Genomic DNA, 27,951 nt, shown 5'->3' with positions numbered 1-27,951 from the left:
ATAGCTGTCCTAATCACATCTCAAGTGCATATCACTGAGTTCGAGTTTGGAGTAAAACAGAGAGGAATTAACAACAAGAGCACTGACTGGAGCTCCAAGGCCATGTATCTGCATGAGGAGAGGCTGCTGTGTGGTGACTACCCACTCAACTCTCAGCCCAGGAACTATGGCTATTGTCCACCAGGTAGGTTTGTGTTTAATGGATAGACAACATGACCAAATCTTATTGGAAACGTTGCATTACAGTGTTTAAAAATCCTAATTGAGCCTAACAATACAGTTTTTGCTCTTTCCTATTGAGAGGGGTAGCCTATCCCACACTGCACAGACGTCAATTCAACATCTAACATAATGTCATTGAAATGATGTGGAAACAACGTTGATTCATTCAACCAGTGGTTAGCTATTTATGTAGTCTATTGTCATAGGTTTGTGGAATAAAAACATAACTCTAATACAGGCTATGAATGACGCAAATAAATACCTTCTACTAGATTGTAAAGATGCGGTTCGGCGGGGCCAGTCTTGGAACAGCAGCGGTAAAGTCGGGTGTGAACCCGAGCTTTCAGCTCTTCAAGTCCGGGTGTCGCTCCAGGGTCGCGAGCTATGGGAACAATTTGGCGATATAGGAACTGAGATGCTCATCACCAAAACAGGAAGGTAGGATGTGTGGATGGTAAATAGCGGTAGCCATAGGCCTTCATAATAACCGCTTGTCAAGAATATGAAACATGAGTGATAGAAACATTAGAAATTAATTCAATATGATAGCCTAAAATAATGTAATTTCCATTTGGTGACTGTTTTGGGACATAGGCCTAGTCTCAGAGTTATTCTGTTTATAAAGTAGACATTTTTTCTCAAGGTTGACAATGCGAAGAACCACTATTTTTTATGAAATTGAATAACCGACAGTAGTATGGAGCACAAAGTAACACTTTCAGTCTTTTGCTTATTTATGAAAATATTATTTGAGTTATTAATAATAGTGTATACAAACAACATACATATCTCAGCTACCATTACCCACTGTAACTACCTTTCTAGGACATACCAGTCCTTTACAAGTCACCAGAAAGTGTCAGAAGTCAAAATGTACACTTAACCCTGTAGGCGGCGCAAGAGTAGTCTGAGTACCAGTTTCTTCAGCTGAAGTTCCACTCCTCGTCACTGCCAAAGAGACTTTTATTTTTTTATTTTTTTTATTTCACATTTATTTAATCAGGTAGGCCAGTTGAGAACAAGTTCTCATTTACAACTGCGACATTGCCAAGATAAAACAAAGCAGTGAGACACAAACAACACAGTTACACATGGAATAAACAAACGTACAGTCAATAACACAAGAGAAAAAATCAATACAGTGTGTGCAAATGTAGTAAGATTAGGGAGGTAAGGTAATAAATAGGCCATAGCGGCGAAATAATTACAATTTAGCAATTAAATACTGGAGTGATAGATAGTGCAATAAGATGAATGTGCAGATAGATATACTGGGGTGCAAAGGAGCAAAACAATAACAATACGGGGAGGAGGTATTCTTAATGTAGTAAGATTAGGGAGGTAAGGCAATAAATAGGCCATAGCGGCGAAATAATTACAATAGCCCTATAGTGGGCTATTTACAGATGTGCTGTGTACAGGTGCAATGATCGATAAGCTGCTCTGACAGCTGATGATGCTTAAAGTTAATGAGGGAGATATAAGACTCCAGCTTCAGTGATTTTTGCAATTCGTTCCAGTCATTGGCAGCAGAGAACTGGAAGGAAAGGCGTCCAAATAAGGAGTTGGCTTTGGGGATGGCCAGTGAAATATACCTGCTGGAGCGCGTGCTACGGGTGGGTGCTACTATGATGACCAGTGAGCTGAGATAAGGCGGGGCTTTACCTAGCAAAGACTTATAGATGATCTGGAGCCAGTGGAGGCTATTTTGTAAATGACATCGCCGAAATCAAGGATCGGTAGGATAGTCCGTTTTATGAGGGTATGTTTGGCAGCATTAGTAAAGGATGCTTTGTTGCAGAATAGGAAGCCGATTCTAGATTTAATTTTGGATTGGAGATGCTTAATGTGAGTCTGGAAGGAGAGTTTACAGTCTAACCAGACACCTAGGTATTTGTAGTTGTCCACATATTCTAAGTCAGAACCGTCCAGAGTAGACGTGCGGGCAGCGATCGGTTGAAGAGTTGGAGGCCACGGAAGGAGTGTTGTATGGCATTGAAGCTCGTCTGGAGGTTTGTTACCACAGTGTCCAAAGAAGGGCCAGAAGTATACAGAATGGTGTCGTCTGCGTAGAGGTGGATCAGAGACTCACCAGCAGCAAGAGCGACATCATTGATGTATACAGAGAAGAGAGTCGGCCAAGAATTGAACCCTGTGGCACCCCCATAGAGACTGCCAGAGGCCCGGACAACAGGCCCTCCGATTTGACACACTGAACTCTATCAGAGAAGTAGTTGGTGAACCAGGCGAGGCAATCATTTAAGAAAACAAGGCTATCGAGTCTGCCGATGAGGATGTGGTGATTGACAGAGTCGAAAGCCTTGGCCAGGTCGATGAAGACGGCTGCACAGTATTGTCTTTTATCGATGGCGGTTATGATATCGTTTAGGACCTTGAGTGTGTCTGAGGTGCACCCATGACCCGCTCAGATACCAGATGGCATAGCGGAGAAGGTGTGGTGGGATTTGAAATGGTGTGATCTGTGATCTGTTTGTTAACTTGGCTTTCGAGGATTTTAGAAAGGCAGGGTAGGATAGATATAGGTCTGTAACAGTTTGGGTCTAGAGTGTCTCCCCATTTGAAGAGGGTGATGACCGTGGCAGCTTTCCAATCTTTAGGGATCTCAGATGATACGAAAGAAAGGTTGAACAGGCTAGTCATAAGGGTTGCAACAATTGCGGCGGAAAATTTTAGAAAGAAAGAGTCCAGATTGTCTAGCCCAGCTGATTTGTAGGGATCCAGATTTTGCAGCTCTTTAAGAACATCAGCTATCTGGATTTGGGTGAAGGAGAAATGGGGGAGGCCTGGACAAGTTGCTGTGGGGAGTGCAGATGTCACGGCCGTCTTCCTGGAAGGAATAAGTGGACCAAAGTGCAGCGTGGTGAGCGTACATTTTCCTTTTTATTTAAAATGTCGCCAACAAAACAACAAACAAATAAACAACCGTGCAGCTATAGCTAACAGTGCTATAGTGCCACTAACAAAGATAACTACCCACACTGAAAGGAGGGGAAAAGGGCTACCTAAGTATGATTCCCAATCAGAGACAACGATAGACAGCTGTCCCTGATTGAGAACCATACCCGGCCAAAACATAGAAATAAAGAAACATAGAAAACAAAACATAGAGTGCCCACCCCACATCACACCTAACCAAATAGAGAAATAAAGCGGCTCTCTAAGGTCAGGGCATGACAGCAGAGCTGTTGAGGGGTAGCCAGGTGGAAGGGGGTAGGGGTAGCCAGGTGGAAGGTATGGCCAGCTGTAGAATTTTTTTAATTGAAATTCTCGATTATCGTAGATTTATTGGTGGTGACAGTGTTTCCTAGCCTCAACACAGTGGGCAGCTGGGAGGAGGTGCTCTTATTCTCCATGGACTTTACAGTGTCCCAGAACTTTTTGAAGTGTGTGCAACAAGATGCAAATTTCTGTTTGAAAAAGCTAGCCTTAGATTTCCTAACTGCCTGTGTATATTGGTTCCTAACCAATATCTGTTCTTAGTTCTACATTTTTTGAAATGGGACATGCTTATTTAAGATGGGGAGGAAAGCACTATAAAGAATAACCAGGCATCCTCTACTGATGGAATGAGGTCAATTTCCTTCCAGGATACCCGGGCCAGGTTGATTAGAAAGGCCTGTTCGCTCTAGTGTTTTAGGGAGCGTTTGACAGTGATGAGGGGTGGTCGTTTGAATGCGGACCCATTACAGACTGGCCTTTCCAATGTCTATCTGCCGACTGCGGTTACTACACTTAACAAAAATATAAACACAATATGTAAAGTGTTGGTCCCATGTTTCATGAGCTGAAATATAAGATCCCAGAAATGTTCCAAAAAAGCTTATTTGTGTCAGTTTCTTTTTTATGTCTTTGTGTTAGGTTGGTCAGGGCGTGAGTTGGGGTGGGTAGTCTATGTTATTTTTTCTATGTTATATTTCTATGTGTTTGGCCTAGTATGGTTCTCAATCAGAGGCAGGTGTCGTTCGTTGTCTCTGATTGAGAATCATACTTAGGTAGCCTGTTTTTCCCATTTTGGTTGTGGGTGTTCTGTTTTTGTGTCTGCACCAGACAGAACTGTTTTGGTTGTGCTCTGTGTTTAGTTCCATTATTAAAAGTATCAACACGTACCACACTGCACCTTGGTCCTCACCTTCTTCCACCTACGACAGCTGTTACAATTTCGCTGAAATGTTTTGCACAAATTTGTTTAGTGAGCATTTCTCCTTTTCCAAGATAATCCATCACCTGACAGGGGTTGCATATCAAGAAGCTGATTAAACAGTATGATTATTACACAGGTACACCTTGTGATGGGGACAATAAAAGGCCACTCTAAAATGTGTAGTTTTGTGTCACAACACGATGCCACAGATGTCTCAAGTTTTGAGGGAGCGTGCTATTGGCATGCTGACTGCAGGAATGTCCACCAGATCTGTTGCCAGAGAACTGAATGTTAATTTTTCTACCATAAGCCGCTTCCAGAATTTGGCAGTACGACCAACCATCCTCACAACCGCAGACCACATGTAACCACAGCAGCCCAGGATGTCCACATCTGGCTACTTCACCTGCGGAATCGTTTGAGCCCAGCCACCCGGACAGCTGATGAAACTGAGTTTGCACAACAGAAGAATTTCTGCACAAACTGTCAGAAACAATCTCACGAAAGCTCATCTACGTCCTCGTCGTCCTCACCAGAGTCTTGACCTGACTGCAGTTCGGCGTCGTAACCAAGTTCAGTGGGCAAATGCTCACCTTTGATGGCCACTGGCATGCTGGAGAAGTGTGCTCGTCACAGATGAATACCGGTTTCAACTGTACCGGGCAGATGGCAGACAGCGTGTATGGCGATGTGTGGGTGAGCAGCTGATGTCAACGTTGTGAACAGAGTGCCCATGGTGGCGGTGGGATTATGCTATGGGCAGGTATAAACTGCGGACAATGAACGCAATTGCATTTTATCGATGGCAATTTGAATGCACAGAGATACCGCGATAAGATCCTTAGTCCCATTCGTGCCATTCATCCTCCGCCATCACCTAATATTTCAGCATGAAAATGCTCAGCCCCATGATGCAAGGATCTGTACACAATTCTTGGAAGATGTAAATGTCCCAGTTCTTCCATGGCTTGCATAATCAACAGACAGGGTGTTCCAGTTCCCGCCAATATGCAGCAACTTGACAAAGCCATTGAAGAGGAGTTGGATAACATTTCACAGGCCACAATCAACAGCCTGATCAACTCTATGCGAATGAGATGTGTTGCGCTGCATGAGGTACATGGTGGTCACAACAGATACTTACTGGTTTTCTGATCCACTCCCCCACCATTTTTTAAAGGTATCTGTGACCAACATATGCAGCAGTGCTTGTCAGAACTTGGAAACTCTGAAATTTCCAACTTGCTAATTGGTTTTAGTTATACACTGGCCACGTTCAACCAGTTTGTCAGTAATGTCCGAGTGTCATATGTCCGACTAGCACCTGAACCTGACAATATACCCTACTAATTTATGGCAGAGATACTATTGGTTTTTGGAAATAACATTCATATTTTCCATGACAACATGTGGAGTGTCAAAAATATAATTAGAATTTATAAAAAAAATATATAAAACTACATTTAGCTGTTAGCTAGGCAAGTTGTTGTATTTTGAGGATTAAAACTTTTTTTGTGGTTGGAATAAACTTTGAGAATTTAGAGGTAGCAACTTTTTGAACGTTAGTACCTCAGTGCATTTGTTAGACTGGTTTTTCATCTGGACAAACAAAAAAGGGTTGCCTAGCAACCGGATGCCAACATTTTTCTGTGGATAAAAAACAAAACATTGTCTACACTGTATTTCTGATCAATTTGATGTTATTATACACTACAGTTCAAAAGTTTGGGATCACTTAGAAATGCCCCTGTTTTTGAAATAAAAGCAAATTTTTTGTCCATTAAAATAACATCAAATTGATCAGAAATACAGTGTAGACAATGTTAATGTTGTAAATGACTATTAATGTTTTAAATGACCATTATAGCTGGAAACGACTGATTTTTAATGGAATGTCTACATACTGTATGCTTACAGAGGCGCATTATCAGCAACCATCACCCTCGTGTTCCAATGGCACGTTGTGTAAACTAATCCAAATGCTAAATGATCATTAGAAAACCATTTTGCAAACATGTTAGCACAGCTGAAAACTTGTGTTGATTTAAGAAGCAATAAAACTGTCCTTCTTTAGACTAGTTGAGTATTTGGAGCATCAGCATTTGTGGGTTTGATTACAGGCTCAAAATGGCCAGAAACAAAGACTTTCTTTGTGAAACTCATCAGTCTATACTTGTTCTGAGAAATTAAGGCTATTCCATGCGAGAAATTGACAGGCTATCAATCAAGTTAGAGCAGCTAGCTTGTCTAACTATCTTAGCTGGCATACCTGCTGGCAAGGTTGGTAGACTTTAGAAAAGCAAGCAATAACTAAGTATACTGAATAAGACATTCCTTTCAATCGTTTATCCATATTTTAGCAGAGATGCAGAGAAGCATATTTAGTTTCTTTAAAAAAACACACCAGTCAGGAAAAAAAATATGCAGAAAAATATACATATTTCTTTGACACCGAATTAAGCATAATGATGTCTCTAGATTGCAGGAAAAATCTGTTTTAGGTGTTTGAATAATGCTAAATTCTCCAATTTACAGACGGGGGGCATAGCCCCACTACCACCCCCAGGCATCCTCACGTACCTTGTGCTCCCTCAGATTTTTGGGGTGCATGACACCCTTTGGCGGGGTTTATTGTAACAGGCTGCAGGGTTAAATGTAACACCGTTTTCAATGATAAAAATGAGGGGTAATTGAAACATTTTCTGACTTGAAACTGATATTTGGATGAAATTTCACTACATTGACTAAAATATATGTATATTTGATATTTTAGGCATGTCATATTGACCAAAAACAGAGTAACCAAAATGTATATATTATAGATAGGATACTTTTCACATTCAAAACTATGATTTTTTTCCTTAAATTTTTCTAAGGTATTTTCTTAGTTGTAATTGCAAACTTGATATAAAGAACTGCCTTTTTCCCCCCATTTTTTCCCCATGTGAATATTTCTAAATACCATATAAAATACCATTGCATTTTAGATAAGGGGTTAATTGTGATAAATGTTCAAATTTGCCCCCACTACAAATCTGAGTTTAATCTGAGTTTTGTGAGAAAATACAACAGTAATTATTGTTATCAGCTATACCAATCAACAGACCTCTTCTCACTGATATGTGTTACTTTGTGCCCTGGACTCTCCTAACCGGTTGGTTCAATATTGTTCAAACTTCCCACCTGATTGTATTTTATAGGCGTATGTTTCCAAGCTGCAGAGTCACTGTGACGGGGTTGAATCCTCAGGCAAAGTATGTGTTGATGATGGACATGGTCTCGTTTGATGACGACAAATACAAGGTACCTCACCCTACCCCTCCCGGCATTATGCTACTGTTTATTTAAATTTTGCGTTATCTATTGCTACCACAACACACACACACAAACACACACTAATGTTGTAGATTAGTGTTTGTGTTTAGATTGATAAGCTTTAGAAAAATATGTTAGATTCAAAACTGCAGAAGATGCTGGTTATCAATGTGTTTAGACACTAAACTGTACCTCTGTCCTGTGCAGTGGAGCAGGGATCGCTGGGAAGTGAGTGGTATGACCGAGTCACATCTTCCCAACCGCTTCTTCATCCACCCAGACTCTCCCTCCCTGGGGGAGAGGTGGATGCAATACCCCGTCTCGTTCCACAAGCTCAAACTCACCAACAACACCCTCAACTCCAGTGGCCTGGTAAGGCTTGGCATGGAAGGACCATAGCACATTTTATGACATTAAAAGTGTCATGTCACCATGACACTGTTGCAAAACAGCTGATAGTCACTGAATGTTACTTAAACCTGGAACATGCACCTTTTTGGGCAACCCAACCAAATTCTCATAGAAATGTGAGTTATAGATCTGTCATTCATGTTAAAAACAAGTCTAAGAAGCGTTAGATCTGTTCTATGTGCTGTGTTTCTATGCTTCCTGTGGTTAAGTGACATTTTTGTGTCTTTTACTTTCAGTTTTGTACACCAGCTTCATACAGCTGAAAGTACAATACTTTTGGTTATGTACAATATATTTCACAGCAGTTTAGATGGTACAATGATTCTCTACACTATACTTGCTTGTTAACCCTCTGTTATCCCCATGGTTTTTGTACGTGATTGTTTTATTGTAAGTTTGGTCCGATGTTTGTGGGCTTACTTCATGTATTTGGACATTTTTAGTAAAGTTCCTTGTGTTACTCATCTCTGCTGTCCTGCGCCTGACTCCTCTGCACCAGCTACACCCAGATCTTTACACCTTGCTTACATTTGTATACAAAAAGCTGTCTGTGCAAAGCTGTCATCAAGGCAAAGGGTGGCTACTTTGAAGAATCTCAAATATAAAATATATTTTGATATGTTTAAGACCTTTTTGGTTACTACATGATTCCATGTGTTATTTCATAGATTTGATGTCTTCACTATTGTTCTACAATGTAGAAAATAGTACAAATAAAGAAAAGCCCTTGAATTAGTAGGTGTGTCCAAACCTTTGACTGGCATTGTATATTCATTTTGTTGCAGAGATTTTGGGGGCCAAATTAAACCATTTGGCCCACGGACCGCCAGTTGGAGAACCCTGATGTAAGATGAGATGGAGAGTATGTGTTGACAGGCATAGTAGTAACAGGTATCATCATATGTTCTGCAGGTGGTTCTTCACTCCATGCATAAGTACCAGCCCCGTCTGCACATCGTCCAATCTCCAGACCCCTACAACCCTCTATCAGGGGGCTACCTGCGCTTTACCTTCCCCGAGGCAGCCTTCATAGCTGTCACTGCCTACCAGAACTCAGAGGTAAGACCAGGACACCTTGGAATTCTCCAAGAAGGAGATATTGGAACAACTCTAATCCAATTGTGTTGATTAGAGTGCTCTCTGGAGGTTGAATATGGACAATGCATGTAAAGTCTGGAACGTCAAATGCTGCTTCAAGAGTGCATAATAAGAGATGTGTACAGCACAGGAGTCTGCTGAGGGGAGAACGGCTAATAATAATAGCCGGAATGGAGCACTAGGAATGGCATCAAACACCTGGAAAGCCCAAAACATTTTCAAAGACTCCAGTCACCCAAGTCATAGAATGTTCTCTCTGCTATCGCACGGCAAACGGTACTGGAGAGCCAAGTCTAGGCCCAAAAGGCTCCTTAACAGCTTTTACCCATAAAACATAAGACTGCTGAACAATTAATCAAATGGCCACCCGGACTATTTACATTGACACCCCCTCCCCACACTCGCTGTTTATTATCTTTACCCCTACCTACATGTACAAATTACCTCGACTAACCTGCACCTCCACACATTGACATAGTAACGGTAGTATATAGCCTCGTTATTGTTATTTTATTGTGTTACTTTTGATAACATTTTTAACTTTATTTAAAACATGTAACGTTGTCAAAATGTAACGTTGTAACGTTAAAAATGTATCGTTGTCATTTGTAAATATTTTCTTAACTCTATTCCTTGAACTGCATTGTTGGTTAAGACCTTGTAAGTAAGCATTTCACGGTACGGTTGTATTCGGTGCATGTGCCATTTTATTTGTTTGCTGCATTTGATATAATTCCACTGATTCCGCTCCAGGCATTAGATTAAGTAGCTACCAACCTCCTGTGGTGTACAGTACTAAACTCGGCAAAAAAAGAAATGTCCCCTTTTCAGGATCCTGTCTTTCAAAGATAATTCGTAAAAATCCAAATAACTTCACAGATCTTCATTGTAAAGGGTTTAAACACTGTTTCCCATGCTTGTTCAAAGAACCATAAACAATTAATGAACATGCAGCTGTGGAACGGTCGTTAAGACACTAACAGCTTACAGACGGTAGACAATTAAGGTCACAGTTATGAAAACTTAGGACACTAAAGAGGCCTTTCTACTGACTCTGAGAAACAGCAAAAGAAAGATGCCCAGACAGCGCTACAGGGGGACAGCTGATCGTCGTCGCAGTGGCAGACCACGTGTAACAACACCTGCACAGGATCGGTACATACGAACATCACACATGCGGGGCAGGTACAGGATGGCAACAACAACTGCCCGAGTTACACCAGGAATGCACAATCCCTCCATCAGTGCTCAGACTGTCTGCAATAGGCTGAGAGAGGCTGGACTGAGGGCTTTTAGGCCTGTTGTAAGGCATGTCCTCACCAGACATCACCAGCAACAACGTCGCCTATGGGCACAAACCCACCGTCGCTGGACCAGACAGGACTGTAAAAAAGTGCTCTTCTCTGACGAGTCGCGGTTTTGTCTCACCAGGGGTGATGATCAGATTCGTGTTTATTGTTGAAGGACTGAGCGTTACACCGAGGCCTGTACTCTTGAGCGGGATCGATTTGGAGGTGGAGGGTCCGTCATGGTCTGGGGTGGTGTGTCACAGCATCATCGGACTGAGCTTGTTGTCATTGCAGTCAATCTCAACGCTTTGCGTTACAGGGAAGACATCCTCCTCCCTCATGTGGTACCCTTCCTGCAGGCTCATCCTTACATGACCCTCCAGCATGACAATGCCACCAGCCATATAGCTCATTCTGTGTGTGATTTCCTGCAAGACAGGAATGTCAGTGTTCTGCCATGGCCAGCGAAGAGCCTGGATCTCAATCCCATTGAGCACGTCTGGGACCTGTTGGATCGGAGGGTGAGGGCTAGGGCCATTCCCCCAGAAATGTCCGGGAACTTGCAGATGCCTTGGTGGGGTAACATCTCACAGCAAGAACTGGTAAATCTGGTGCAGTCCATGAGGAGGAGATGCACTGCAGTACTTAATGCAGCTGGTGTCCACACTAGATACTGACTGTTACTTTTGATTTTGACCCTCCCTTCTTTCAGAGACACATAATTCAATTTCTGTTAGTCACATGTCTGTGGAACTTGTTCAGTTTCTGTCTCAGTTCTTGAATCTTGTTATGTTCATACAAATATTTACACGTTAAGTTTGCTGAAAGTAAACGCAGTTGACAGTGAGAGGACGTCTATTTTTTTTCCTGAGTTTATAATAAATGAGACGTGCAAATTTACCCAACAGATAACAAAGCTCAAGATAGACAACAACCCCTTTGCAAAAGGATTTCGTGACAATGGGCTGAACAGAAAAAGGTGAGAGACTGCCTTCTAGTAGCTTGAAACATGAACAGCAACTCACTTGAAAGTGATACAATACTCCTCCCAGTATGAATAACTATCAAATGTGTTTGTCAATTATATCGTCCCCAATATGTTCCTCTTGGTAAACCGTTGAATTGTTTGCTCAGTGGAAGACATGACGATTGTGCAGAATTGGAATAGTACTTAGTCGACTCACTGATCAATTAAGTGACGTGTTCTTTTCCATTTTACTGGTATACATCACTATCATGTTCATAAGAAACTGTGAATAATGACAATAATAACAAAAATTTCTCTCTGTAGGTTCAGAGAAAAGGAATGTCAGAGCTCCGAAAAACTAAATGAAAGACAACTCCAGATGGAATTGAAATCTTCAAATGGTATAGTCACATACAAAGTTAATAACAGAGTTTATTCAAACATCTGTAAAGAAAATTGTAAACATTACACCTAATTTCTAAAGAATGTATTTCTATATCCTACTATGATAAATCTAGCTATGAAAGTCAAGCCAGCTGTCTATTGATCTTTCCTAACATGGGAAAAGGAAACTGCTCAAGAAAATAGCCAGCAGGTGTCATTATTTCATTTTGAGACCATCCAAAGACTGTATTAGGCTATCTATGTAGTCATTCTATACCCTTTCTCTAAAGTTAATTTTTAGGACATTTTAAAGAGTTTGTCAAAGTAGAAGGTGAAGGAATCTCCATGCATCTTATCTCCTTACTGTTCTAGCATCTGAGCCTGTATTCATAGTGTCTCAAAGTTGGAGTTCTGATCTAGGATCAGTTTGCCATTTAATAATGATGAATACGATTACATGGATCCTAGATCAGCACTCCTTTTCTGAGACACTTTATGAATACGGGCCCTGTTCTTTTCTGTCCTGTCCTCATTGTTTCAGTAGGATCCAGACCAGTGGAGTCAGATGATGAGGCTGATGTCATCGTCTCAAGCTCTAGCTCAGCGAATTCTTATGGTGCAGCAGGATCCAGGACTGATGACATCACGTCTCTCTCTGCTGCACATAACCCCTTAATCTCTGCCTTCATGAACTGGGGGGCTGCGTCTGCAGCCCTGCCCTGTGGCCAGGAGGGATGGGGGGTCCAGGACACAATGACCCACAACACCCACACATACAACACACTTACTACCAGGGACTATGGCAGGTCAGATGATCAAGGCCATTTCAATCTTAAAAGTGTATTAAATCAAATCATCAGCAATGAATTGTGAACGAGAATCATAATGCTTCTTCTTACCAGTCCAGTATTTCTATAGTATGATTATTAGATAAATACAAAAATAAAAACTAGGCTAATATTCTGAAACTGTACTCTATTGTTCTATTTCAGCCCTGGGCAGCATAACGAAGCCAGCCATACTGGTTTATCAAACGTTGCTTCTCCTCTCTTCCTCCCACACCCTCCACTGGGCCAGACTCACCACCTAGGGTCTGTTGGCTTCAGGAGGCCCCAGGCGCAGAGCAGGAAACCAGTGGGGCCTCACCCACCTCACCACCGAGGAGGTCCAAGTGGTCCAGCATCAGAACTCTCCCATAGCCACAGCCACACATCAGACCACCAGCCTCAGCAGCAGCAGCCACAGCCCCATCAGGCTGAGTTTGACTACCCTCTCCCCCTGCCCCCAAAGGTCAGCAGGATGCACCTACCTGAGAGTGCCCTGCGTAGCCTGGAGAAGAGCCCCTCCCCCTCGGTGTCCGGCAGCCCTTGGTCCCTCACCGACATGCTCAACAGGATCCACAGCAGGGAAGGGTTTGGGATCAACTCAGGGAGCCCCCAGGGGAAGCTGCTCCATGCCCAGACCCAGTATGAGAGGCCAGGCCTGGAGCTGGGGGTGAACAAGGAGCTCCGACCACCACAGCCCAATCCACCACTACCTGATGATGAGCCAGAGTACCTGCCTCTCCACAACATGATGCGCTACCACCAGAACAGCTTGATTGGTTCTGCTGGGCTGCTAAGAGACAACTATGTGGACCCTAGAGTGCCCTCCTGCAAGTCACCTATGCTCGACCTATAAGTGATCTCTTGTTCAGTAAACACAACAGGTCAGGTAGACATGAACATTTTCCCCCACCACTTGTGGACATCTAGCAACATCCCTGGGTAGACTTGAGGCAAATTAATATGCAATATTGAGTCATGTATAGTTAATTTCTCTTTGCTTTGTTAGACGTTGCAAAAAAAAAATCCATATTTTTCAGTTGTAAAATAGGGAAGTGGTTTGCTAGGATAAGGAACTGGGGACTCTTTTGCCCTGACATTAGATTTTTATCATTTGTAAGGGGAGCTAACAACTATGCAATAGATTTGTATCATTTGTAAGGGGAGCTAACAACTATGCAATAGATTTGTATCATTTGTAAGGGGAGCTAACAACTATGCAATAGATTTGTATCATTTGTAAGGGGAGCTAACAACTATGCAATATATTTGTATCATTTGTAAGGGGAGCTAACAACTATGCAATAGATTTGTATCATTTGTAAGGGGAGCTAACAACTATGCAATAGATTTGTATCATTTGTAAGGGGAGCTAACAACTATGCAATAGATTTGTATCATTTGTAAGGGGAGCTAACAACTATGCAATATATTTGTATCATTTGTAAGGGGAGCTAACAACTATGCAATAGATTTGTATCATTTGTAAGGGGAGCTAACAACTATGCAATAGATTTGCATCATGTCTTAACCGTCAACATGTTTCCCCACTTTCTTGGGACATTATAATTAACAGTAAATAATGAGTGAGATGTGAATGCAGAAGAGCCGTGGTTAATCAAACATACACAATTATGTTTTTTTTGTTTTGATGTTAAGACTGATAACATTAGCCATATCCATACTGTATGTGTCGTTGTCATGCTAGACAAGTTGGCTACAGCACGTACAGCATAAGAGTTATGGGACGAGGATAATGTAACAGGCCGCTGGTAACTGATTCTCTGAAAGAATACTGAGGAAACTGTATGAGGTGGCAGAATATTTATTACAGGGAAGTGAATAATACTTTGCAACAGCAAGACTGGAGGATATGAGGGTCACATGTTCACATGCTGAAATATCCATTTGGGACCAGTTTTCCAGTAGTATGTAATGTAACAATCTATATAAATCCAAAATAGACAAATTCACATAAACACATTTATTAAGTCTGAATAGATATTGTATATTTCAATAATGTGCAATCTTTTTTTATATATAAATACACTGCATTCGGAAAGTATTCAGACCCGGTTATACATGTGTGCAAATTTACAACAATAAGAAAACTGAAATATCACATTTACTTAAGCATTCAGACCCTTTACTCGTTACTTTGTTGAAGCACATTTGGCAGCAATTACAGCCTCGAGGTCTTCTTGGGTATGACGCTACAAGCTTAGCACACCTGTATTTGGGGAGTTTCTCCCATTCTTCTCTCAAGATCCTCTCAAGCTCTGTCAGGTTGAATGGGGAGCGTCGCTGCACTTCTATTTTCAGATCTCTCCAGAGATTTTCGATCGCATTCAAGTCCGAGCTCTGGCTGGGCCACTCAAGGACATTCAGAGACTAGTCCCGAAGCCACTCCTGCGTTATCTTGGCTGTGTGCTTAGGGTCATTGTCCTATTGGAAGGTGAACCTGAGGTCTGAGGTCCTGAGCACTCTGGAGCAGATTTTCATCAAGGATCGCTTTGTACTTTGCTCTGTTCTTTTTTCCCTCGACCCTAACTAGTCTCCCAGTTTCTGCCGCTGAAAAACATGCTTCACCGTAGGGATGGTGCCAGGTTCCCTCCAGACTTGACGCTTGTCATTCAGGACAAAGAGTTGAATCTTGGTTTCATCAGACCGGAGAATCTTGTGTCTCATGGTCTGAGAGTCCTTTAGCTGACTTTTGGCAAACTCCAAGTGGGATGTCATGTGCCTTTGACTGAGTGGCTTCCGTCTGGACATAACCATAAAGGTCTGATTGGTGGAGTGCTGCAGAGATGGTTATCCTTCTGGAAGGAAAAGTCAAATGTGGAATAAGTCAAGGAGTCTGAATACTTTCCGAATGCACTGTATATACTCTATAGATAAAGATAACAGTTAAAGGCATACAATGTTTGGTCTTCAACTACATTCTAGATTCGAAAGGTCGATTTACCTGAACTGAAAGCTGCTTCTACTCCGCTGAAATCAAATTACACTATCCATAGTACACAATGCCATTTTTTAAAAAGAACATTGGCACAAAAGAGGGCACAAAAAATAACAGTCTAAAATCCAATGGGTGTTTTTCAGCTGAACAAAAACACATTTTGATCAGGGAAAGACTTCAGTATGTTTAGATAGAACATTACCCCACAACATAAGGGGCATAGAAAGAAATTAGTTGGTGGATGGGCCTGCAGAAATATGGATGGGGCATATTGTATCATTTTTGTTTTGTTTTTGGGCCTGGCTCCCCAGTGGGTGGGCCTGTGTCCACCCATGTCTACTGCCCTGTTCAACATTTCCAACTTTATACAATTCAAACCAGACATTTCATCAAACAGAATACAGGTTGCATTTTGGTTTCCAGTACTGTATCACACAATTTATCACTTCAAATGGTCTAAGATGTAAATCTGACATCAGAGAATATAGTAAAAGCACAATAAAATAAATACAGTATTTCCAAAGAAACACTTTTGGTGATCAGTAGGGATTAGATTCTCCCCCACACCAGCAATATACCACCGTTGGCATTGGCAGCAGGTTAACATTACTGTAAAATAAAATGCATTTGCCTGACTACACAAACTGAGTTATTCCGTTGCGCTATGTTCGCTACATACTTTGGTGCATTGGTGAAGTCAATTGTGGTGATGTCAAAATGAAGGGTGGAATTCATTCTTATTTATATGGTTGTACAAAACAAAGTCATCAGTGATTGGATCATCTCTAACCAGAGTATCAAAGCCAATGACACATTTTAAAAACGCCACTTTACAATTTGTTCTGGTTCTGGCCCAACCCTTCAGTTTCTGGGACCAATCAGATTTGAATGAGTTGCATTCTAGACATCATTGGGGAGGTACTTTCTATAATAGAGCCCCACAGTGGTGGTGTCATAAAACCCATAAAACAAAGTGGTCAAACAGGGAAATGGTTTCAATCGTTTTTCCAACATAAATTTTTCCCATAGGGAATTTTAGAAACACTTGAAATAAGGGCTGTGTTTCGTGAAGGCTTACCCTGGCATGACGTTTTGACAACCATGTAAATAAATCTCTCTTGGACAAGGTGACTTTTAGCAATATATTTACGCTCAGATTTGAAAATGCTAATTAGTATCAAAGTAGACAATGCAAGACTACACATCCCTGTAAAATCCTACACGTCATCTCTAGCTGACCTTTGCTAACAGGTATTGTGTCAATTTAAAACTCGCACAAGACGACTCACAGAATTGTCAATTTAAAGAAATGTAGCCAATTTATTAATTACTCAATTTAGCTAACATTAGATAGTTTATCCAGAGATTCTTACCTTTGCCTCGATTTGGCAGTTTTGTTCAGATCATCATGGTATTTGTAATTCTTTATGATAGCCACATTAGCAGATAATTAGCATTTCATTTTTTGGGGGTAAATACAGGCTACTATATTGATAAAAATCACCTTGTCCTAGATATAAATATTATTATTATTATTATTTTTTTGGGGGGGACAAAATCTACTCTGTTTTTGTCCTAGAGAGATTTACACGGTTATCACAACGTCACGCCAAGGTAAGCCTACATGAAACACTGCCCAAATTTGAAGTGTTTCTAAAATCACCTACAGGAAAAATGAATTGTGGAAAAACGATTGGAACCATTTCCTTGTTTGACCACTAGGTTAAGGGTATTATGACTCATCCAGACTCATTGCGGAGAACGTCCATGGACGTGGCATAGCGTTTGGCCGGAGCAACATTGGTTCAGCAAGTGTCTAGAAATCTCATAAACTCTAATATATTTTCATAAAATAAAAACGACTTAAAATGAACTCCAGTCCAACTCAAACGTCTAAACAAACTGAAATTTCGTCTTGTGTTTAAAGCACATTGGGTAAGGCATGTGGAGATAGCTGATCAATGATTGGATGGTCAACAGGTCTTGGCAGTATTGAATTCCTAGTCAAAGATATCAAGCAGCACCTTGTAAAATCCTGAAATTAAGGAGTCTAGTAAACTGTAGAGATAAATCCTTTATAAAAATGTATATGTAATTTAAGAATGGAACCACAAGGTGACATAACACAACATTGGCTACCCTAAGAGACTGAAATGCATATTGTCATATGACATCTCAATAATTGGAAAGAAGTAGAACAAGTATTAAAGCTTAGATTGACTGAGGTAATCCAGATGATCAGGAAAGCTAGCAGGACTCCTGGGTCTCTATATTAAGGCTAATCTTGAAAGTATATGGCTTCATACAGACATGAAGATCGATGCACACGTGTTCATGTGTATAATTTCTGCGTCTTGCATGTCTTGTCCTAAGAAGACACCCCTCTCCCATACCCAAGATGAAGAATGAAGTGAAGATTCTAGTAAAGAAAAAGGCAAATGATATGAGGATGGGGGAGTACATTTCTACATCTCTCATTGAATTTCACTGTAGTATCACTAAACTTTTTGAATTGCCAAACCATTACTTTTCCTGAGGTTTGGCCACTTGGTTGGTTAACAGGCACATAAGAATGAAACAATAAAAATGGGTGACAAAATACTTAACACTTGCACAAGTAACTGTAAAAAACCATGGGCATATCCAAGGTACTAATTGTAACACAATGAAAAAAACTACAAAGACACAAGGTGAGACCTTTCAGACCAGAATAAGGCCTGCACAGAAAAATCAGGATGAATGCCCCTTTTCTATAATGTAGACGAGTGTAAGTACAACACAATGGGGGTAACTTCTTAAAAACAAAATATAAAATGAACGGTTGCTTTTTTTGTTCTTTAAAAGAAAAACATTCAGTGGCCCATGCAGATGATCTGGTTCTATAGGAGCCAAGGCACCAGGGGTCTAGGAAATGAGAACGACTACTCTTTCGTAGTAAAAAAACAACTCTTGTATTCAAGTGTTTCTTGTTGATTTAAAGAGCGCATAAGAGAGATGTATTGGAGTCAGGGTGCATTGGATTGTTTTCATGCTTGAGGGTTGGTCATCTTCTGAAGAAAAGGGATCTGTGGGATGATAAGAGAGAGACTGGGTTAGCTGCAGCCTTCACTGGAACAATGGAGAGCCCTGTGACTTAGTGAGAATCAAAAAAGTTGGCCCATTGCCATCGACTGGCTATTTGCACATTACTCAGGCTTTGTCCCAAATATTTACATTGGGAATAGGATGCTATTTGGGACACACAGAGTGAGGAAACTGAGTGTAGTTAAGGATGAAACATGGTAGGATCTGTAGGGAGTATGCTCTGGAATGACTGCAATTCCACATGGACTTCACAGCAAAATTGTATTTCTATTGTGTACAAAAGTGCAAATGTTTATGTATAGGCCTACTGTAGATTCAGCCTTATAAACCTAGCTAGCTGAGGCTGGATAAATGGAATGTGTTCACACACCTGCAGTAATTATGAGTATGGGCGGGGTATCGCTCTCTACATTCTACTGACCCCCCTGGAATGTGAACGTACCCCCTCCCTCCTCCCCTCCCCTCACCTTCATCAGGTCCACCCCTGTGAGGGCGTTGACGGACACGGGGAGCTCAGCCAATAGGCGGTTAACCTCGCCGGTCACACGACTACCGTCCCCGCTCAGGATGACAATCTCATTGGTCTGGGCCAGGGGTGCCGCCACCTTGCCAGCAATCTGTACCAACACAATGACACAAACCTTCTTCACCTGGGTGTTCTTCTGAGAGAACTCACCTAACACAGCCTTTAGATGTCAGGTTTAAACCAAATAAAAATGGTAACACTGAAAACATTAATATTTTTATTTTTAATCTTCCATTTTTTCATGTCCAAAAGCTGACACACACATTATACCAAATGATTGTGTGCAGCTCTATGTCAACTCCTCCTTACCACAACACAACGTATAAAGTGTTAAATGCCCCTCAGTCCTGACACACTGACCTTAGGCAGGGCCTCTAGGACCAGAGCAGTCTTGGCAGCCTCTCCATAATGCTGGTAGGCCTCAGCCTTCAGCCTCATCTTCTCAGCCTCAGCCTTCCCTATAGCCTCTATGGAACCGGCCTCTGCCTCTCCGATACGACGGATTTTCTCTGCCTCCGCTTGGGCCGTCAGCACCTTCTTCATCCTGTTCAGGGGTTGGCAGGAGGGCATGTAAAGGGTTTAACTCGAACAACATCATTAGATTGCAGACTATATTTCATTGAACTACAGTATGAACATCTGCTACACACCTAAATCATAGCTATAATTTGGTTTAAACCACATCACTAAGGATCGATCATGGTCCACACACACCAACACAGTCGTAAAGAGGGCACAACAACATCTCGTCTCCCTCAGGAAGCTGAAAAGATTTGGCATGGGACCTCGGATCCTCAAAAAGTTATACAGCTGCACCATTGAGAGCATCTTGACTGGCTGCATCGCCGTATGGTATAGCAACTGCTTGGCATCCTACCGCAAGGTGCTAAAGAGGGTAGTGCATACCATTGCTCCCTGCCATCTAGGACCTCTATACCAGGCGGTGTCAGAGGAAGGACCTAGAAATGGTCGAAGGCTCCAGCCACACAAGTCATAGACTTTTTTCTCTGCTACCGCAAGGCAAGCGGTACCGATGCACCAAGTCTGGAACCAACAGGACCCTGAACAGCTTCTACCCACAAGCCATAAGGGGGTGGCAGGTAGCCTAGTGGTTAGAGCATTGGGCCAGTAACTGAAAGGCTGCTATATAGAATCCCCGAGCTGACAAGGTAAAAATCTATCAAAATGCCCCTGAACAAGGCAGTCAACCCACTGTTCCTAGGTCGTCATTGTAAATAAGAATTTGTTCTTAACTGACTTGCCTAGTTAAATAAAGGTTAAATAAAAATAAAAATAAAGTACTTAACCAAATAGCTACCCAGCTGCGTTGACCCTTTTTGCACTTGTTTTGACTCATCACATTCGCTGCTGCTACTCTTTACTATCTGTCACTTTATTCCTAGTTACAGGAACCTTCCAGGGTCTGCAGAATGACACTCTTTATCTTCATCACAGATTTCCCCAGGAACTGTTCACAGGCATAGCTCAGCAGCTCATTGTCTACCATCACCTTCACCTGGACCCAGGGTAATAGACAACATTGTCAGCTGTTAACTAGATACTTAATACACTAAAACATAGTCTGAGCAACATCAACTAGTTAGCAGTACAGACAGTGTTTATAGGTTATTTATTAAAATGCCATGTATGCAAATCCTACTTATTTTATTCCCAAAAATGTGGACAAATCTTTTATTTTATTTAAAAAAAAAATTATTTTAATTTTACCCCTTTTTCTCCCCAATTTTTTGTGGTATCCAATTGTTGTAGTAGCTACTATCTTGTCTCACAACTCCCGTACGGGCTCGGGAGAGACGAAGGCTGAATGTCATGCGTCCTCCGATACACAACCCAACCAGCCGTACTGCTTCTTAACACAGCGCGCATCCAACCCGGAAGCCAGCCGCACCAATGTGTCGGAGGCTACACCGTGCACCTGGCCACCTTGGCTAGCGCGCACTGCGCCCGGCCCGCCACAGGAGTCGCTGGTGCGCCAAGGACAAGGAGATCCCTACCGACCAATCCCTCCCTAACCCGGACGACGCTAGGCCAATTGTGCGCCGCCCCACGGACCTCCCGGTCGCGGCCGGTTACGACAGAGCCTGGGCGCGAACCCAGGGACTCTGATGGCACAGCTGGCGCTGCAGTACAGCGCCCTTAACCACTGCGCCACACGGGAGGCCAAATGTGGACAAATCTAACTCAATTACCTCGTACCCCTGCATATTGACTCAATATCTATTGTTTACGAAGCATGTGACAATTCGATTTGATTAGCTACTACTGCAAATGTGAGATGAAGTTGCCCCTACACACTGATCCGTTTTGTATTTTGGTTATGATTTTGAAAAGGCTAAGCTTATCCTAGACCTATGTCTGTTGAATCTGACAATTCATCTTAATGGTTGTGTCTCAAATAAAACTGTGAAGGACCTCGGCGTTACTCTGGACCCTGATCTCTCTTTTGAAGAACATATCAAGACCATTTCAAGGACAGCTTTTTTCCATCTACGTAACATTGCAAAAATCAGAAACGTTCTGTCCAAAAATGATGCAGAAAAATTAATCCATGCTTTTGTCACTTCTAGGTTAGACTACTGCAATGCTCTACTTTCCGGCTACCCGGATAAAGCACTAAATAAACTTCAGTTAGTGCTAAATACGGCTGCTAGAATCCTGACTAGAACCCAAAAATTGGATCATATTACTCCAGTGCTAGCCTCCCTACACTGGCTTCCTGTCAAGGCAAGGGCTGATTTCAAGGTTTTACTGCTAACCTACAAAGCATTACATGGGCTTGCTCCTACCTATCTCTCTGATTTAGTCCTGCCGTACATACATACACAAGACGCAGGCCTCCTAATTGTCCCTAGAATTTCTAAGCAAACAGCTGGAGGCAGGGCTTTCTCCTATAGAGCTCCATTTTTATGAAATGGTCTGCCTACCCATGTAAGAGACGCAAACTCGGTCTCAACCTTTAAGTCTTTACTGAAGACTCATCTCTTCAGTGGGTCATATGATTGAGTGTAGTCTGGCCCAGGAGTGGGAAGGTGAACGGAAAGGCTCTGGAGCAACAAACCGCCCTTGCTGTCTCTGCCTGGCCGGTTCCCCTCTTTCCACTGGGATACTCTGCCTCTAACCCTATTACAGGGGCTGAGTCACTGGCTTACTGGGGCTCTTTCATACCGTCCCTAGGAGGGGTGTGTCACTTGAGTGGGTTGAGTCACAGATGTGGGTTGGCGCCCCCCCTTGGGTTGTGCCGTGGCGGAGATCTTTGTGGGCTATACTCGGCCTTGTCTCAGGATGGTAAGTTGGTGGTTGAAGATATCCCTTTAGTGGTGTGGGGCTGTGCTTTGGAAAAGTGGGTGGGGTTATATCCTTCCTGTTTGGCCCTGTCCGGGGGTGTCCTCGGATGGGGCCACAGTGTCTACTGACCCCTCCTGTCTCAGCCTCCAGTATTTATGCTGCAGTAGTTTATGTGTCGGGGGGCTAGGGTCAGTTTGTTATATCTGGAGTACTTCTCCTGTCCTATTCGGTGTCCTGTGCGAATTTAAGTGTGCTCTCTCTAATTCTCTCTTTCTCTCTTTCTTTCTCTCTCTCGGAGGACCTGAGCCCTAGGACTATGCCTCAGGACTACCTGACATGATGACTCCTTGCTGTCCCCAGTCCACCTGGCCGTGCTGCTGCTCCAGTTTCAACTGTTCTGCCTTATTATTATTTGACCATGCTGGTCATTTATGAACATTTGAACATCTTGGCCATGTTCTGTTATAATCTCAACCCGGCACAGCCAGAAGAGGACTGGCCACCCCACATAGCCTGGTTCCTCTCTAGGTTTCTTCCTAGGTTTTGGCCTTTCTAGGGAGTTTTTCCTAGCCACCGTGCTTCTACACCTGCATTGCTTGCTGTTTGGGGTTTTAGGCTGGGTTTCTGTACAGCACTTTGAGATATCAGCTGATGTATGAAGGGCTATATAAATACATTTGATTTGATTTGATGTCTGAGTATAACTTATTTGTTGCATAGATGCTTGAAAGGCAGACACTCTAGGCTCCTGTGGTGGTTTACTCACCCTGCGTTGCACCCAGAATTTGAACGAGCATACACATTGTCCTTATTTTCCATGCATTCTGGGAGCGGCTCAGTGATTGGTCACTCACTTCTGTCCCTCGGCCAGCTGTTGCATCTTGTAAGCCTCAGACTCGGCCGGCCTCTTGACCGTGGCGATCAGCTCCTTCTCAGTGCGGTCAATCTCCTTCTCCTCAATGGTGATCTGCTTCTTCCTCTGAACCACCTCGATCTCGATCTCCTCCAGACGGATCTTCTGCTGCTCCTTGGCAGCCTGCAGCTCATAGGCCAGCTGGGCCTCTGCTTTCTGGGGGGGGGGGGGGGGGGGGGGGGGGAGGAGAAAAGGCAGAGGTGATATTCACCAGGAATTAAATGGAATCCAATGTGCTGAAACGAAAAGGGACTACCTGAACTTGTCCCGGTAGTTTCCTTTCCTTTGAAAAACGTTTAGCTTTGGTGTGCACTAATGAATATGACCAGGGTGAATCTCTTATAAAGGATTAAACATTTTTCACATTAGGTGTAGATTTGATGTCATCGATTGACTACTAGGTGAATCTAATCTAGAGCAATGATGCCCATGTCTGATACCTTTGTGTTGACTTCTTGATTGAAAGCAGCCTTCTGCATCTCCAACCCTCTCTTAGAGTCGGCCATCTTGGTATCTGCTTGGAACTTGATGTCCATCATCTCTTTCTTACATTCTGCTTCCTATTGGGGGCACAGACCACAAGATGAGAAGAGAAGATTCAGTGTAGCAAAGACTAACATCAATACTGAGTGCGATGTACTGCGACACATTCAGGGAATCTACTTGTTTGCAGGATATGTCTTACCCTGATTCCTGCGTCTCTCTCTGCCTCGGCCACTCCGATGTCTGCGTCTCGCTGTACTGCAGCTGTCTGACTCTTGCCCAAGGAACTCAGGTACTCCACTTTATCATAAACATCCTGACAAGGACAGGGATAAAACAGAGGCCCTCAGTCATTGTGCGGCAAGTGGTGTCACTTTAAGTGTATAAAGCTGCAATAGGATGACTGTGCCCCTGTCTCTTACCTTGATGGTGAAGCTGAGGATCTCGATGCCCATGCGGCCCACGTCGGGCGCTGCCACCTCCCTCACCAGAGCAGCAAATCTGTCTCTGTCCTGGTAGATCTGCTCCACCGTCAGAGTACCTGGAACACAGGTACTGGGTCACTAACCATAGACTGATATGGATTCCTCTATCTCAAGTGGTGATTTATTTAAATTAGTTGTACATTGTAAAATTCTTAGTATCCTATATCAGAGTTAAACCAGAGCCTAAGGGTCAGAGGAGTACATGCATACATTATATGGCATATAGAATTTGATTTCCTGAGAACATGTAAAATGGTTTAAAGTTCTATAGCATGACCTAATAGTAATACTCCTCTGAGACCCAATAGTACTGAGCAGCAGCCCGTGTCTATCAGAAGGTCCCTACCGAGAATAGAGCGTAAATGACCCTCCAGGGTCTGCAGAATGACACTCTTTATCTCCATCACAGATTTCCCCAGGAACTGTTCACAGGCATAGCCCAGCAGCTCATTGTCTACCATCACCTTCACCTGGAGCCAGGGTAATAGGCAACATTGTCAGATGTTAGCCAGCTAAATAATACACTGAAATCATCTGAGCAACATCAACATAATCTAGCACTTCAGACACATAACAACACTGGCTAATCTATGTGATTATAGGTCTTTTTTTTTTTAAAATGCCATGTATGCACATTATACTTTGTTATTTTATTCCCTAAAATGTGAACATACTCTGTCTGTAGTTATAAACTCAGCAAAAAAAGAAACGTTCTCTCACTGTCAACTGCTTTTATTTTCAGCAAACTTAACACGTGTAAATATTTGTATGAACATAACAAGATTCAACAACTGAGACATAAACTGAACAAGTTCCACAGACATGTGACTAACAGAAATGGAATAATGTGTCCCTGAACAAAGGGGGGGGGGGGGTCAAAATCAAAAGTAACAGTCAATGCAACTGGTGACCACACCAGATACTAAGTACTGCAGTGCATCTCTTCCTCATGGACTGCACCAGATTTGCCAGTTCTTGCTGTGAGATGTTACCGCACTCTTCCACCAAGGCACCTGCAAGTTCCCGGACATTTCTGGGAGAATGGCCCTAGCCCTCACCCTCCAATCTAACAGGTCTCAGACGTGCTCAATGGGATTGAGATCCAGGCTCTTTGCTGGCCATGGCAGAACAGTGAGATTCCTGTCTTGCAGGAAAACTCCCACAGAATGAGCAATATGGCTGGTGGCATTGTCATGCTGGAGTGTCATGTAAGGATGAGCCTGCAGGAAGATTACCATATGAGGGAGGAGGATGTCTTCCCTGTAACGCACAGCGTTGAGATTGCCTGCAATGACAACAAGCTCAGTCTGATGATGCTGTGACACACCACCCCAGACCATGACGGACCCTCTACCTCCAAATCGATCCAACTCAAGAGTTCAGGCCTTGGTGTAACGCTCATTCCTTCGACGATAAACACGAATCCGACCATTACCCCGGTGAGACAAAACTGCGACTTGTCAGAGAACGGACATTGCAATTTATTGCCCTGGCCACATCTGCAGTCCTCATGCCTCCTTGCAGCATGCCTAAGGCATGTTCACACAGATGAACAGGGACCTTGGGCATCTTTCTTTTGGTGTTTTTCAGAGTCAGTAGAAAGGCCTCTTTAGTGTCCTAAGTTTTCATAACTGTGACCTTAATTGCCTACCGTCTGTAAGCTGTGTCTTAACGACACTAACAAAAACTCCAGTCTGCACTCAACTCAGCTGATGCGGTATCGTGGAGTTATAATATACTTGGCTAGGGGGTAGGTAAGGGGATCACATCTGGAATGGTTGTGCAAGCCACTGTAGGGAGAGCTAATACATGAGTGGTTATGACAATGTGCTGTTTAGAAATAAACTCAGCAAAAAAAGAACGTTCCATTTTCAGGACCCTGTCTTTCAAAGATAATTAGTAAAAATCCAAATAACTTCACAGATCTTCATTGTAAATGGTTTAAACACGGTTTCCCATGCTTGTTCAATAAACCACAAACAATTAATGAACATGCATCTGTGGAACGGTCTTTAAGACACTAACAGCTAGAGAGAGGCCTTTCTACTGACTCTGAAAAACACCAAAAGAAAGATGCCAAGGGTCACTGTTCATTAGCATGAACATGCCTTAGGCATGCTGCAAGGAGGCATGAGGACTGCAGATGTTGCCAGGGCAATAAATTGCAATGTCAGTACTGTGAGACACCTAAGACAGCGCTACAGGGAGACAGGACGGACAGCTGATCGTCCTCGAAGTGGCAGACCATGTGTAACAACACCTGCACAGGATCGGTACATCCGAACATCACACCTGCGGGACAGGTTCAGGATGGCAACAACAACTGCCCGAGTTACACCAGGAATGCACAATCCCTCCATCAGTGCTCAGACTGTACGCAATAGGTTGAGAGAGGCTGGACTGAGGGCTTTTAGGCCTGTTGTAAGGCATGTCCTCACCAGACATCACCAGCAACAACGTCGCCTATGGGCACAAACCCACCATCGCTGGACCAGACAGGACTGTAAAAAAGTGCTCTTCTCTGACGAGTCACAGTTTTGTCTCACCAGGGGTGATGGTCGGACTCGCGTTTATCGTCGAAGGAAGGAGCGTTACACAGAAGCCTGTACTCTTGAGTTGGATCGATTTGGAGGTGGAGGGTCCGTCATGGTCTGGGGTAGTATGTCACAGCATCATCGGACTGAGTTTGTTGTCATTGCAGGCAATCTCAATGCTGTGCGTTACAGGGAAGACATCCCCCTCCGTCATATGGTACTCTTCTTGCAGGCTCAGCCTTACATGACCTTCCAGCATGACAACGCCACCAGCCATACTGCTTGTTCTGTGCGTGATTTCCTGCAAGACAAGGAATGTCAGTGTTCTGCCATGGCCAGCGAAGAGCCCGGATATCAATCCCATCGAGCATGTCTGAGACCTGCTGGATCGGAGGGTGAGGGCTAGGGCCATTACCCCCAGAAATGTCCGGGAACTTGCAGGTGCCTTGGTGGAAGTAACATCTCACAGCAAAAAAATTACAAATCTGGTGCAGTCCAAGAGGAGGAGATGCACTGCAGTACTTAATGCAGCTGGTGGCCACACCAGATACTGACTGTTACTTTTGATTTTGACCCTCCCCCCTTTGTTCAGGGACACATTATTCAATTTCTGTTAGTCACATGTCTGTGGAACTTGTTCAGTTTATGTCTCAGTTGTTGAATCTTGTTATGTTCATACAAATATTTACACATGTTAAGTTTGCTGAAAATAAACGCAGTTGACAGTGAGAGGACGTTTCTTTTTTTTGCTGAGTTTATAACAATTGGGTACTTTTCCACCACTATTCACTCTCCTCAAGGCCAAACTCCACTCAGAAACATCTCTTCATACTGAGGACTGCAGTCATTGCTCATGTTGTGGGAATGTTGTGGTACACAAAACACTGATCTAGGGTGAATCTTAAAATAATTTTCCTCGATTCCTCTCTGCTTGCCTCCTTCTCAAAACATAAGAGGACACGAGAACATTGGAGGAGAAGATCAGATGA

At 42.9% G+C, this 27,951-nt stretch overlaps 2 protein-coding genes across 4 annotated transcripts in view; one reads left to right on the top strand and one right to left on the bottom strand.

Moving 5' to 3' along the window:
- The first annotated feature begins 2 nt into the window (after window positions 1–2).
- LOC139418236 (T-box transcription factor 16, like) lies at window positions 3–14,274 on the top strand. 2 transcript variants are annotated; one of them, XM_071167530.1, is made up of 9 exons: window positions 3–184; window positions 495–660; window positions 7,585–7,687; window positions 7,907–8,071; window positions 9,023–9,169; window positions 11,406–11,476; window positions 11,789–11,865; window positions 12,393–12,654; window positions 12,841–14,274. In XM_071167530.1, exons 1-9 carry the CDS (start codon window positions 103–105, stop codon window positions 13,526–13,528), a joined length of 1,761 nt encoding a protein of 586 aa, XP_071023631.1. In that variant the 5' UTR covers window positions 3–102; the 3' UTR covers window positions 13,529–14,274. The 2 variants fall into 2 exon arrangements, with proteins under 2 accessions (XP_071023631.1, XP_071023632.1); XM_071167531.1 differs by having other exon boundaries at window positions 76–184; window positions 12,390–12,654; window positions 12,841–14,266.
- A 3,418-nt stretch (window positions 14,275–17,692) lies between these two features.
- LOC139418237 (flotillin-2a-like) overlaps window positions 17,693–27,951 on the bottom strand; it is a 40,793-nt gene continuing 30,534 nt past the window's right edge. For both annotated transcript variants that reach the window (XM_071167533.1, XM_071167534.1), the window contains 8 exons: window positions 24,775–24,898; window positions 24,366–24,484; window positions 24,146–24,259; window positions 23,901–24,020; window positions 23,402–23,616; window positions 19,602–19,785; window positions 19,183–19,332; window positions 17,693–18,696 (listed from right to left, as the gene is read on the bottom strand). In XM_071167533.1, coding sequence (XP_071023634.1) covers window positions 18,658–18,696; window positions 19,183–19,332; window positions 19,602–19,785; window positions 23,402–23,616; window positions 23,901–24,020; window positions 24,146–24,259; window positions 24,366–24,484; window positions 24,775–24,898 — 1,065 coding nt within the window. In that variant the 3' untranslated portion in view covers window positions 17,693–18,657. The remainder of the gene's footprint in view (window positions 18,697–19,182; window positions 19,333–19,601; window positions 19,786–23,401; window positions 23,617–23,900; window positions 24,021–24,145; window positions 24,260–24,365; window positions 24,485–24,774; window positions 24,899–27,951) is intronic.

Source organism: Oncorhynchus clarkii, chromosome 10, assembly GCF_045791955.1.
Source record: "Oncorhynchus clarkii lewisi isolate Uvic-CL-2024 chromosome 10, UVic_Ocla_1.0, whole genome shotgun sequence".
Taxonomy (NCBI): domain Eukaryota; kingdom Metazoa; phylum Chordata; class Actinopteri; order Salmoniformes; family Salmonidae; genus Oncorhynchus; species Oncorhynchus clarkii.
The sequence above is the reverse complement of the archived record's forward strand: the minus strand, read 5'-3'. Positions and strand labels throughout refer to the sequence as shown.

Coding starts and splice junctions, on each gene's coding strand:
- LOC139418236 (XM_071167531.1), top strand. CDS start 103: ATGTATCTGCATGAGGAGAGGCTGCTGTGTGGTGACTACCCACTCAAC. Junction 7,688..7,906: donor TTGATGACGACAAATACAAG/GTACCTCACCCT, acceptor TGTCCTGTGCAG/TGGAGCAGGGATCGCTGGGA. Junction 8,072..9,022: donor CCCTCAACTCCAGTGGCCTG/GTAAGGCTTGGC, acceptor TATGTTCTGCAG/GTGGTTCTTCACTCCATGCA.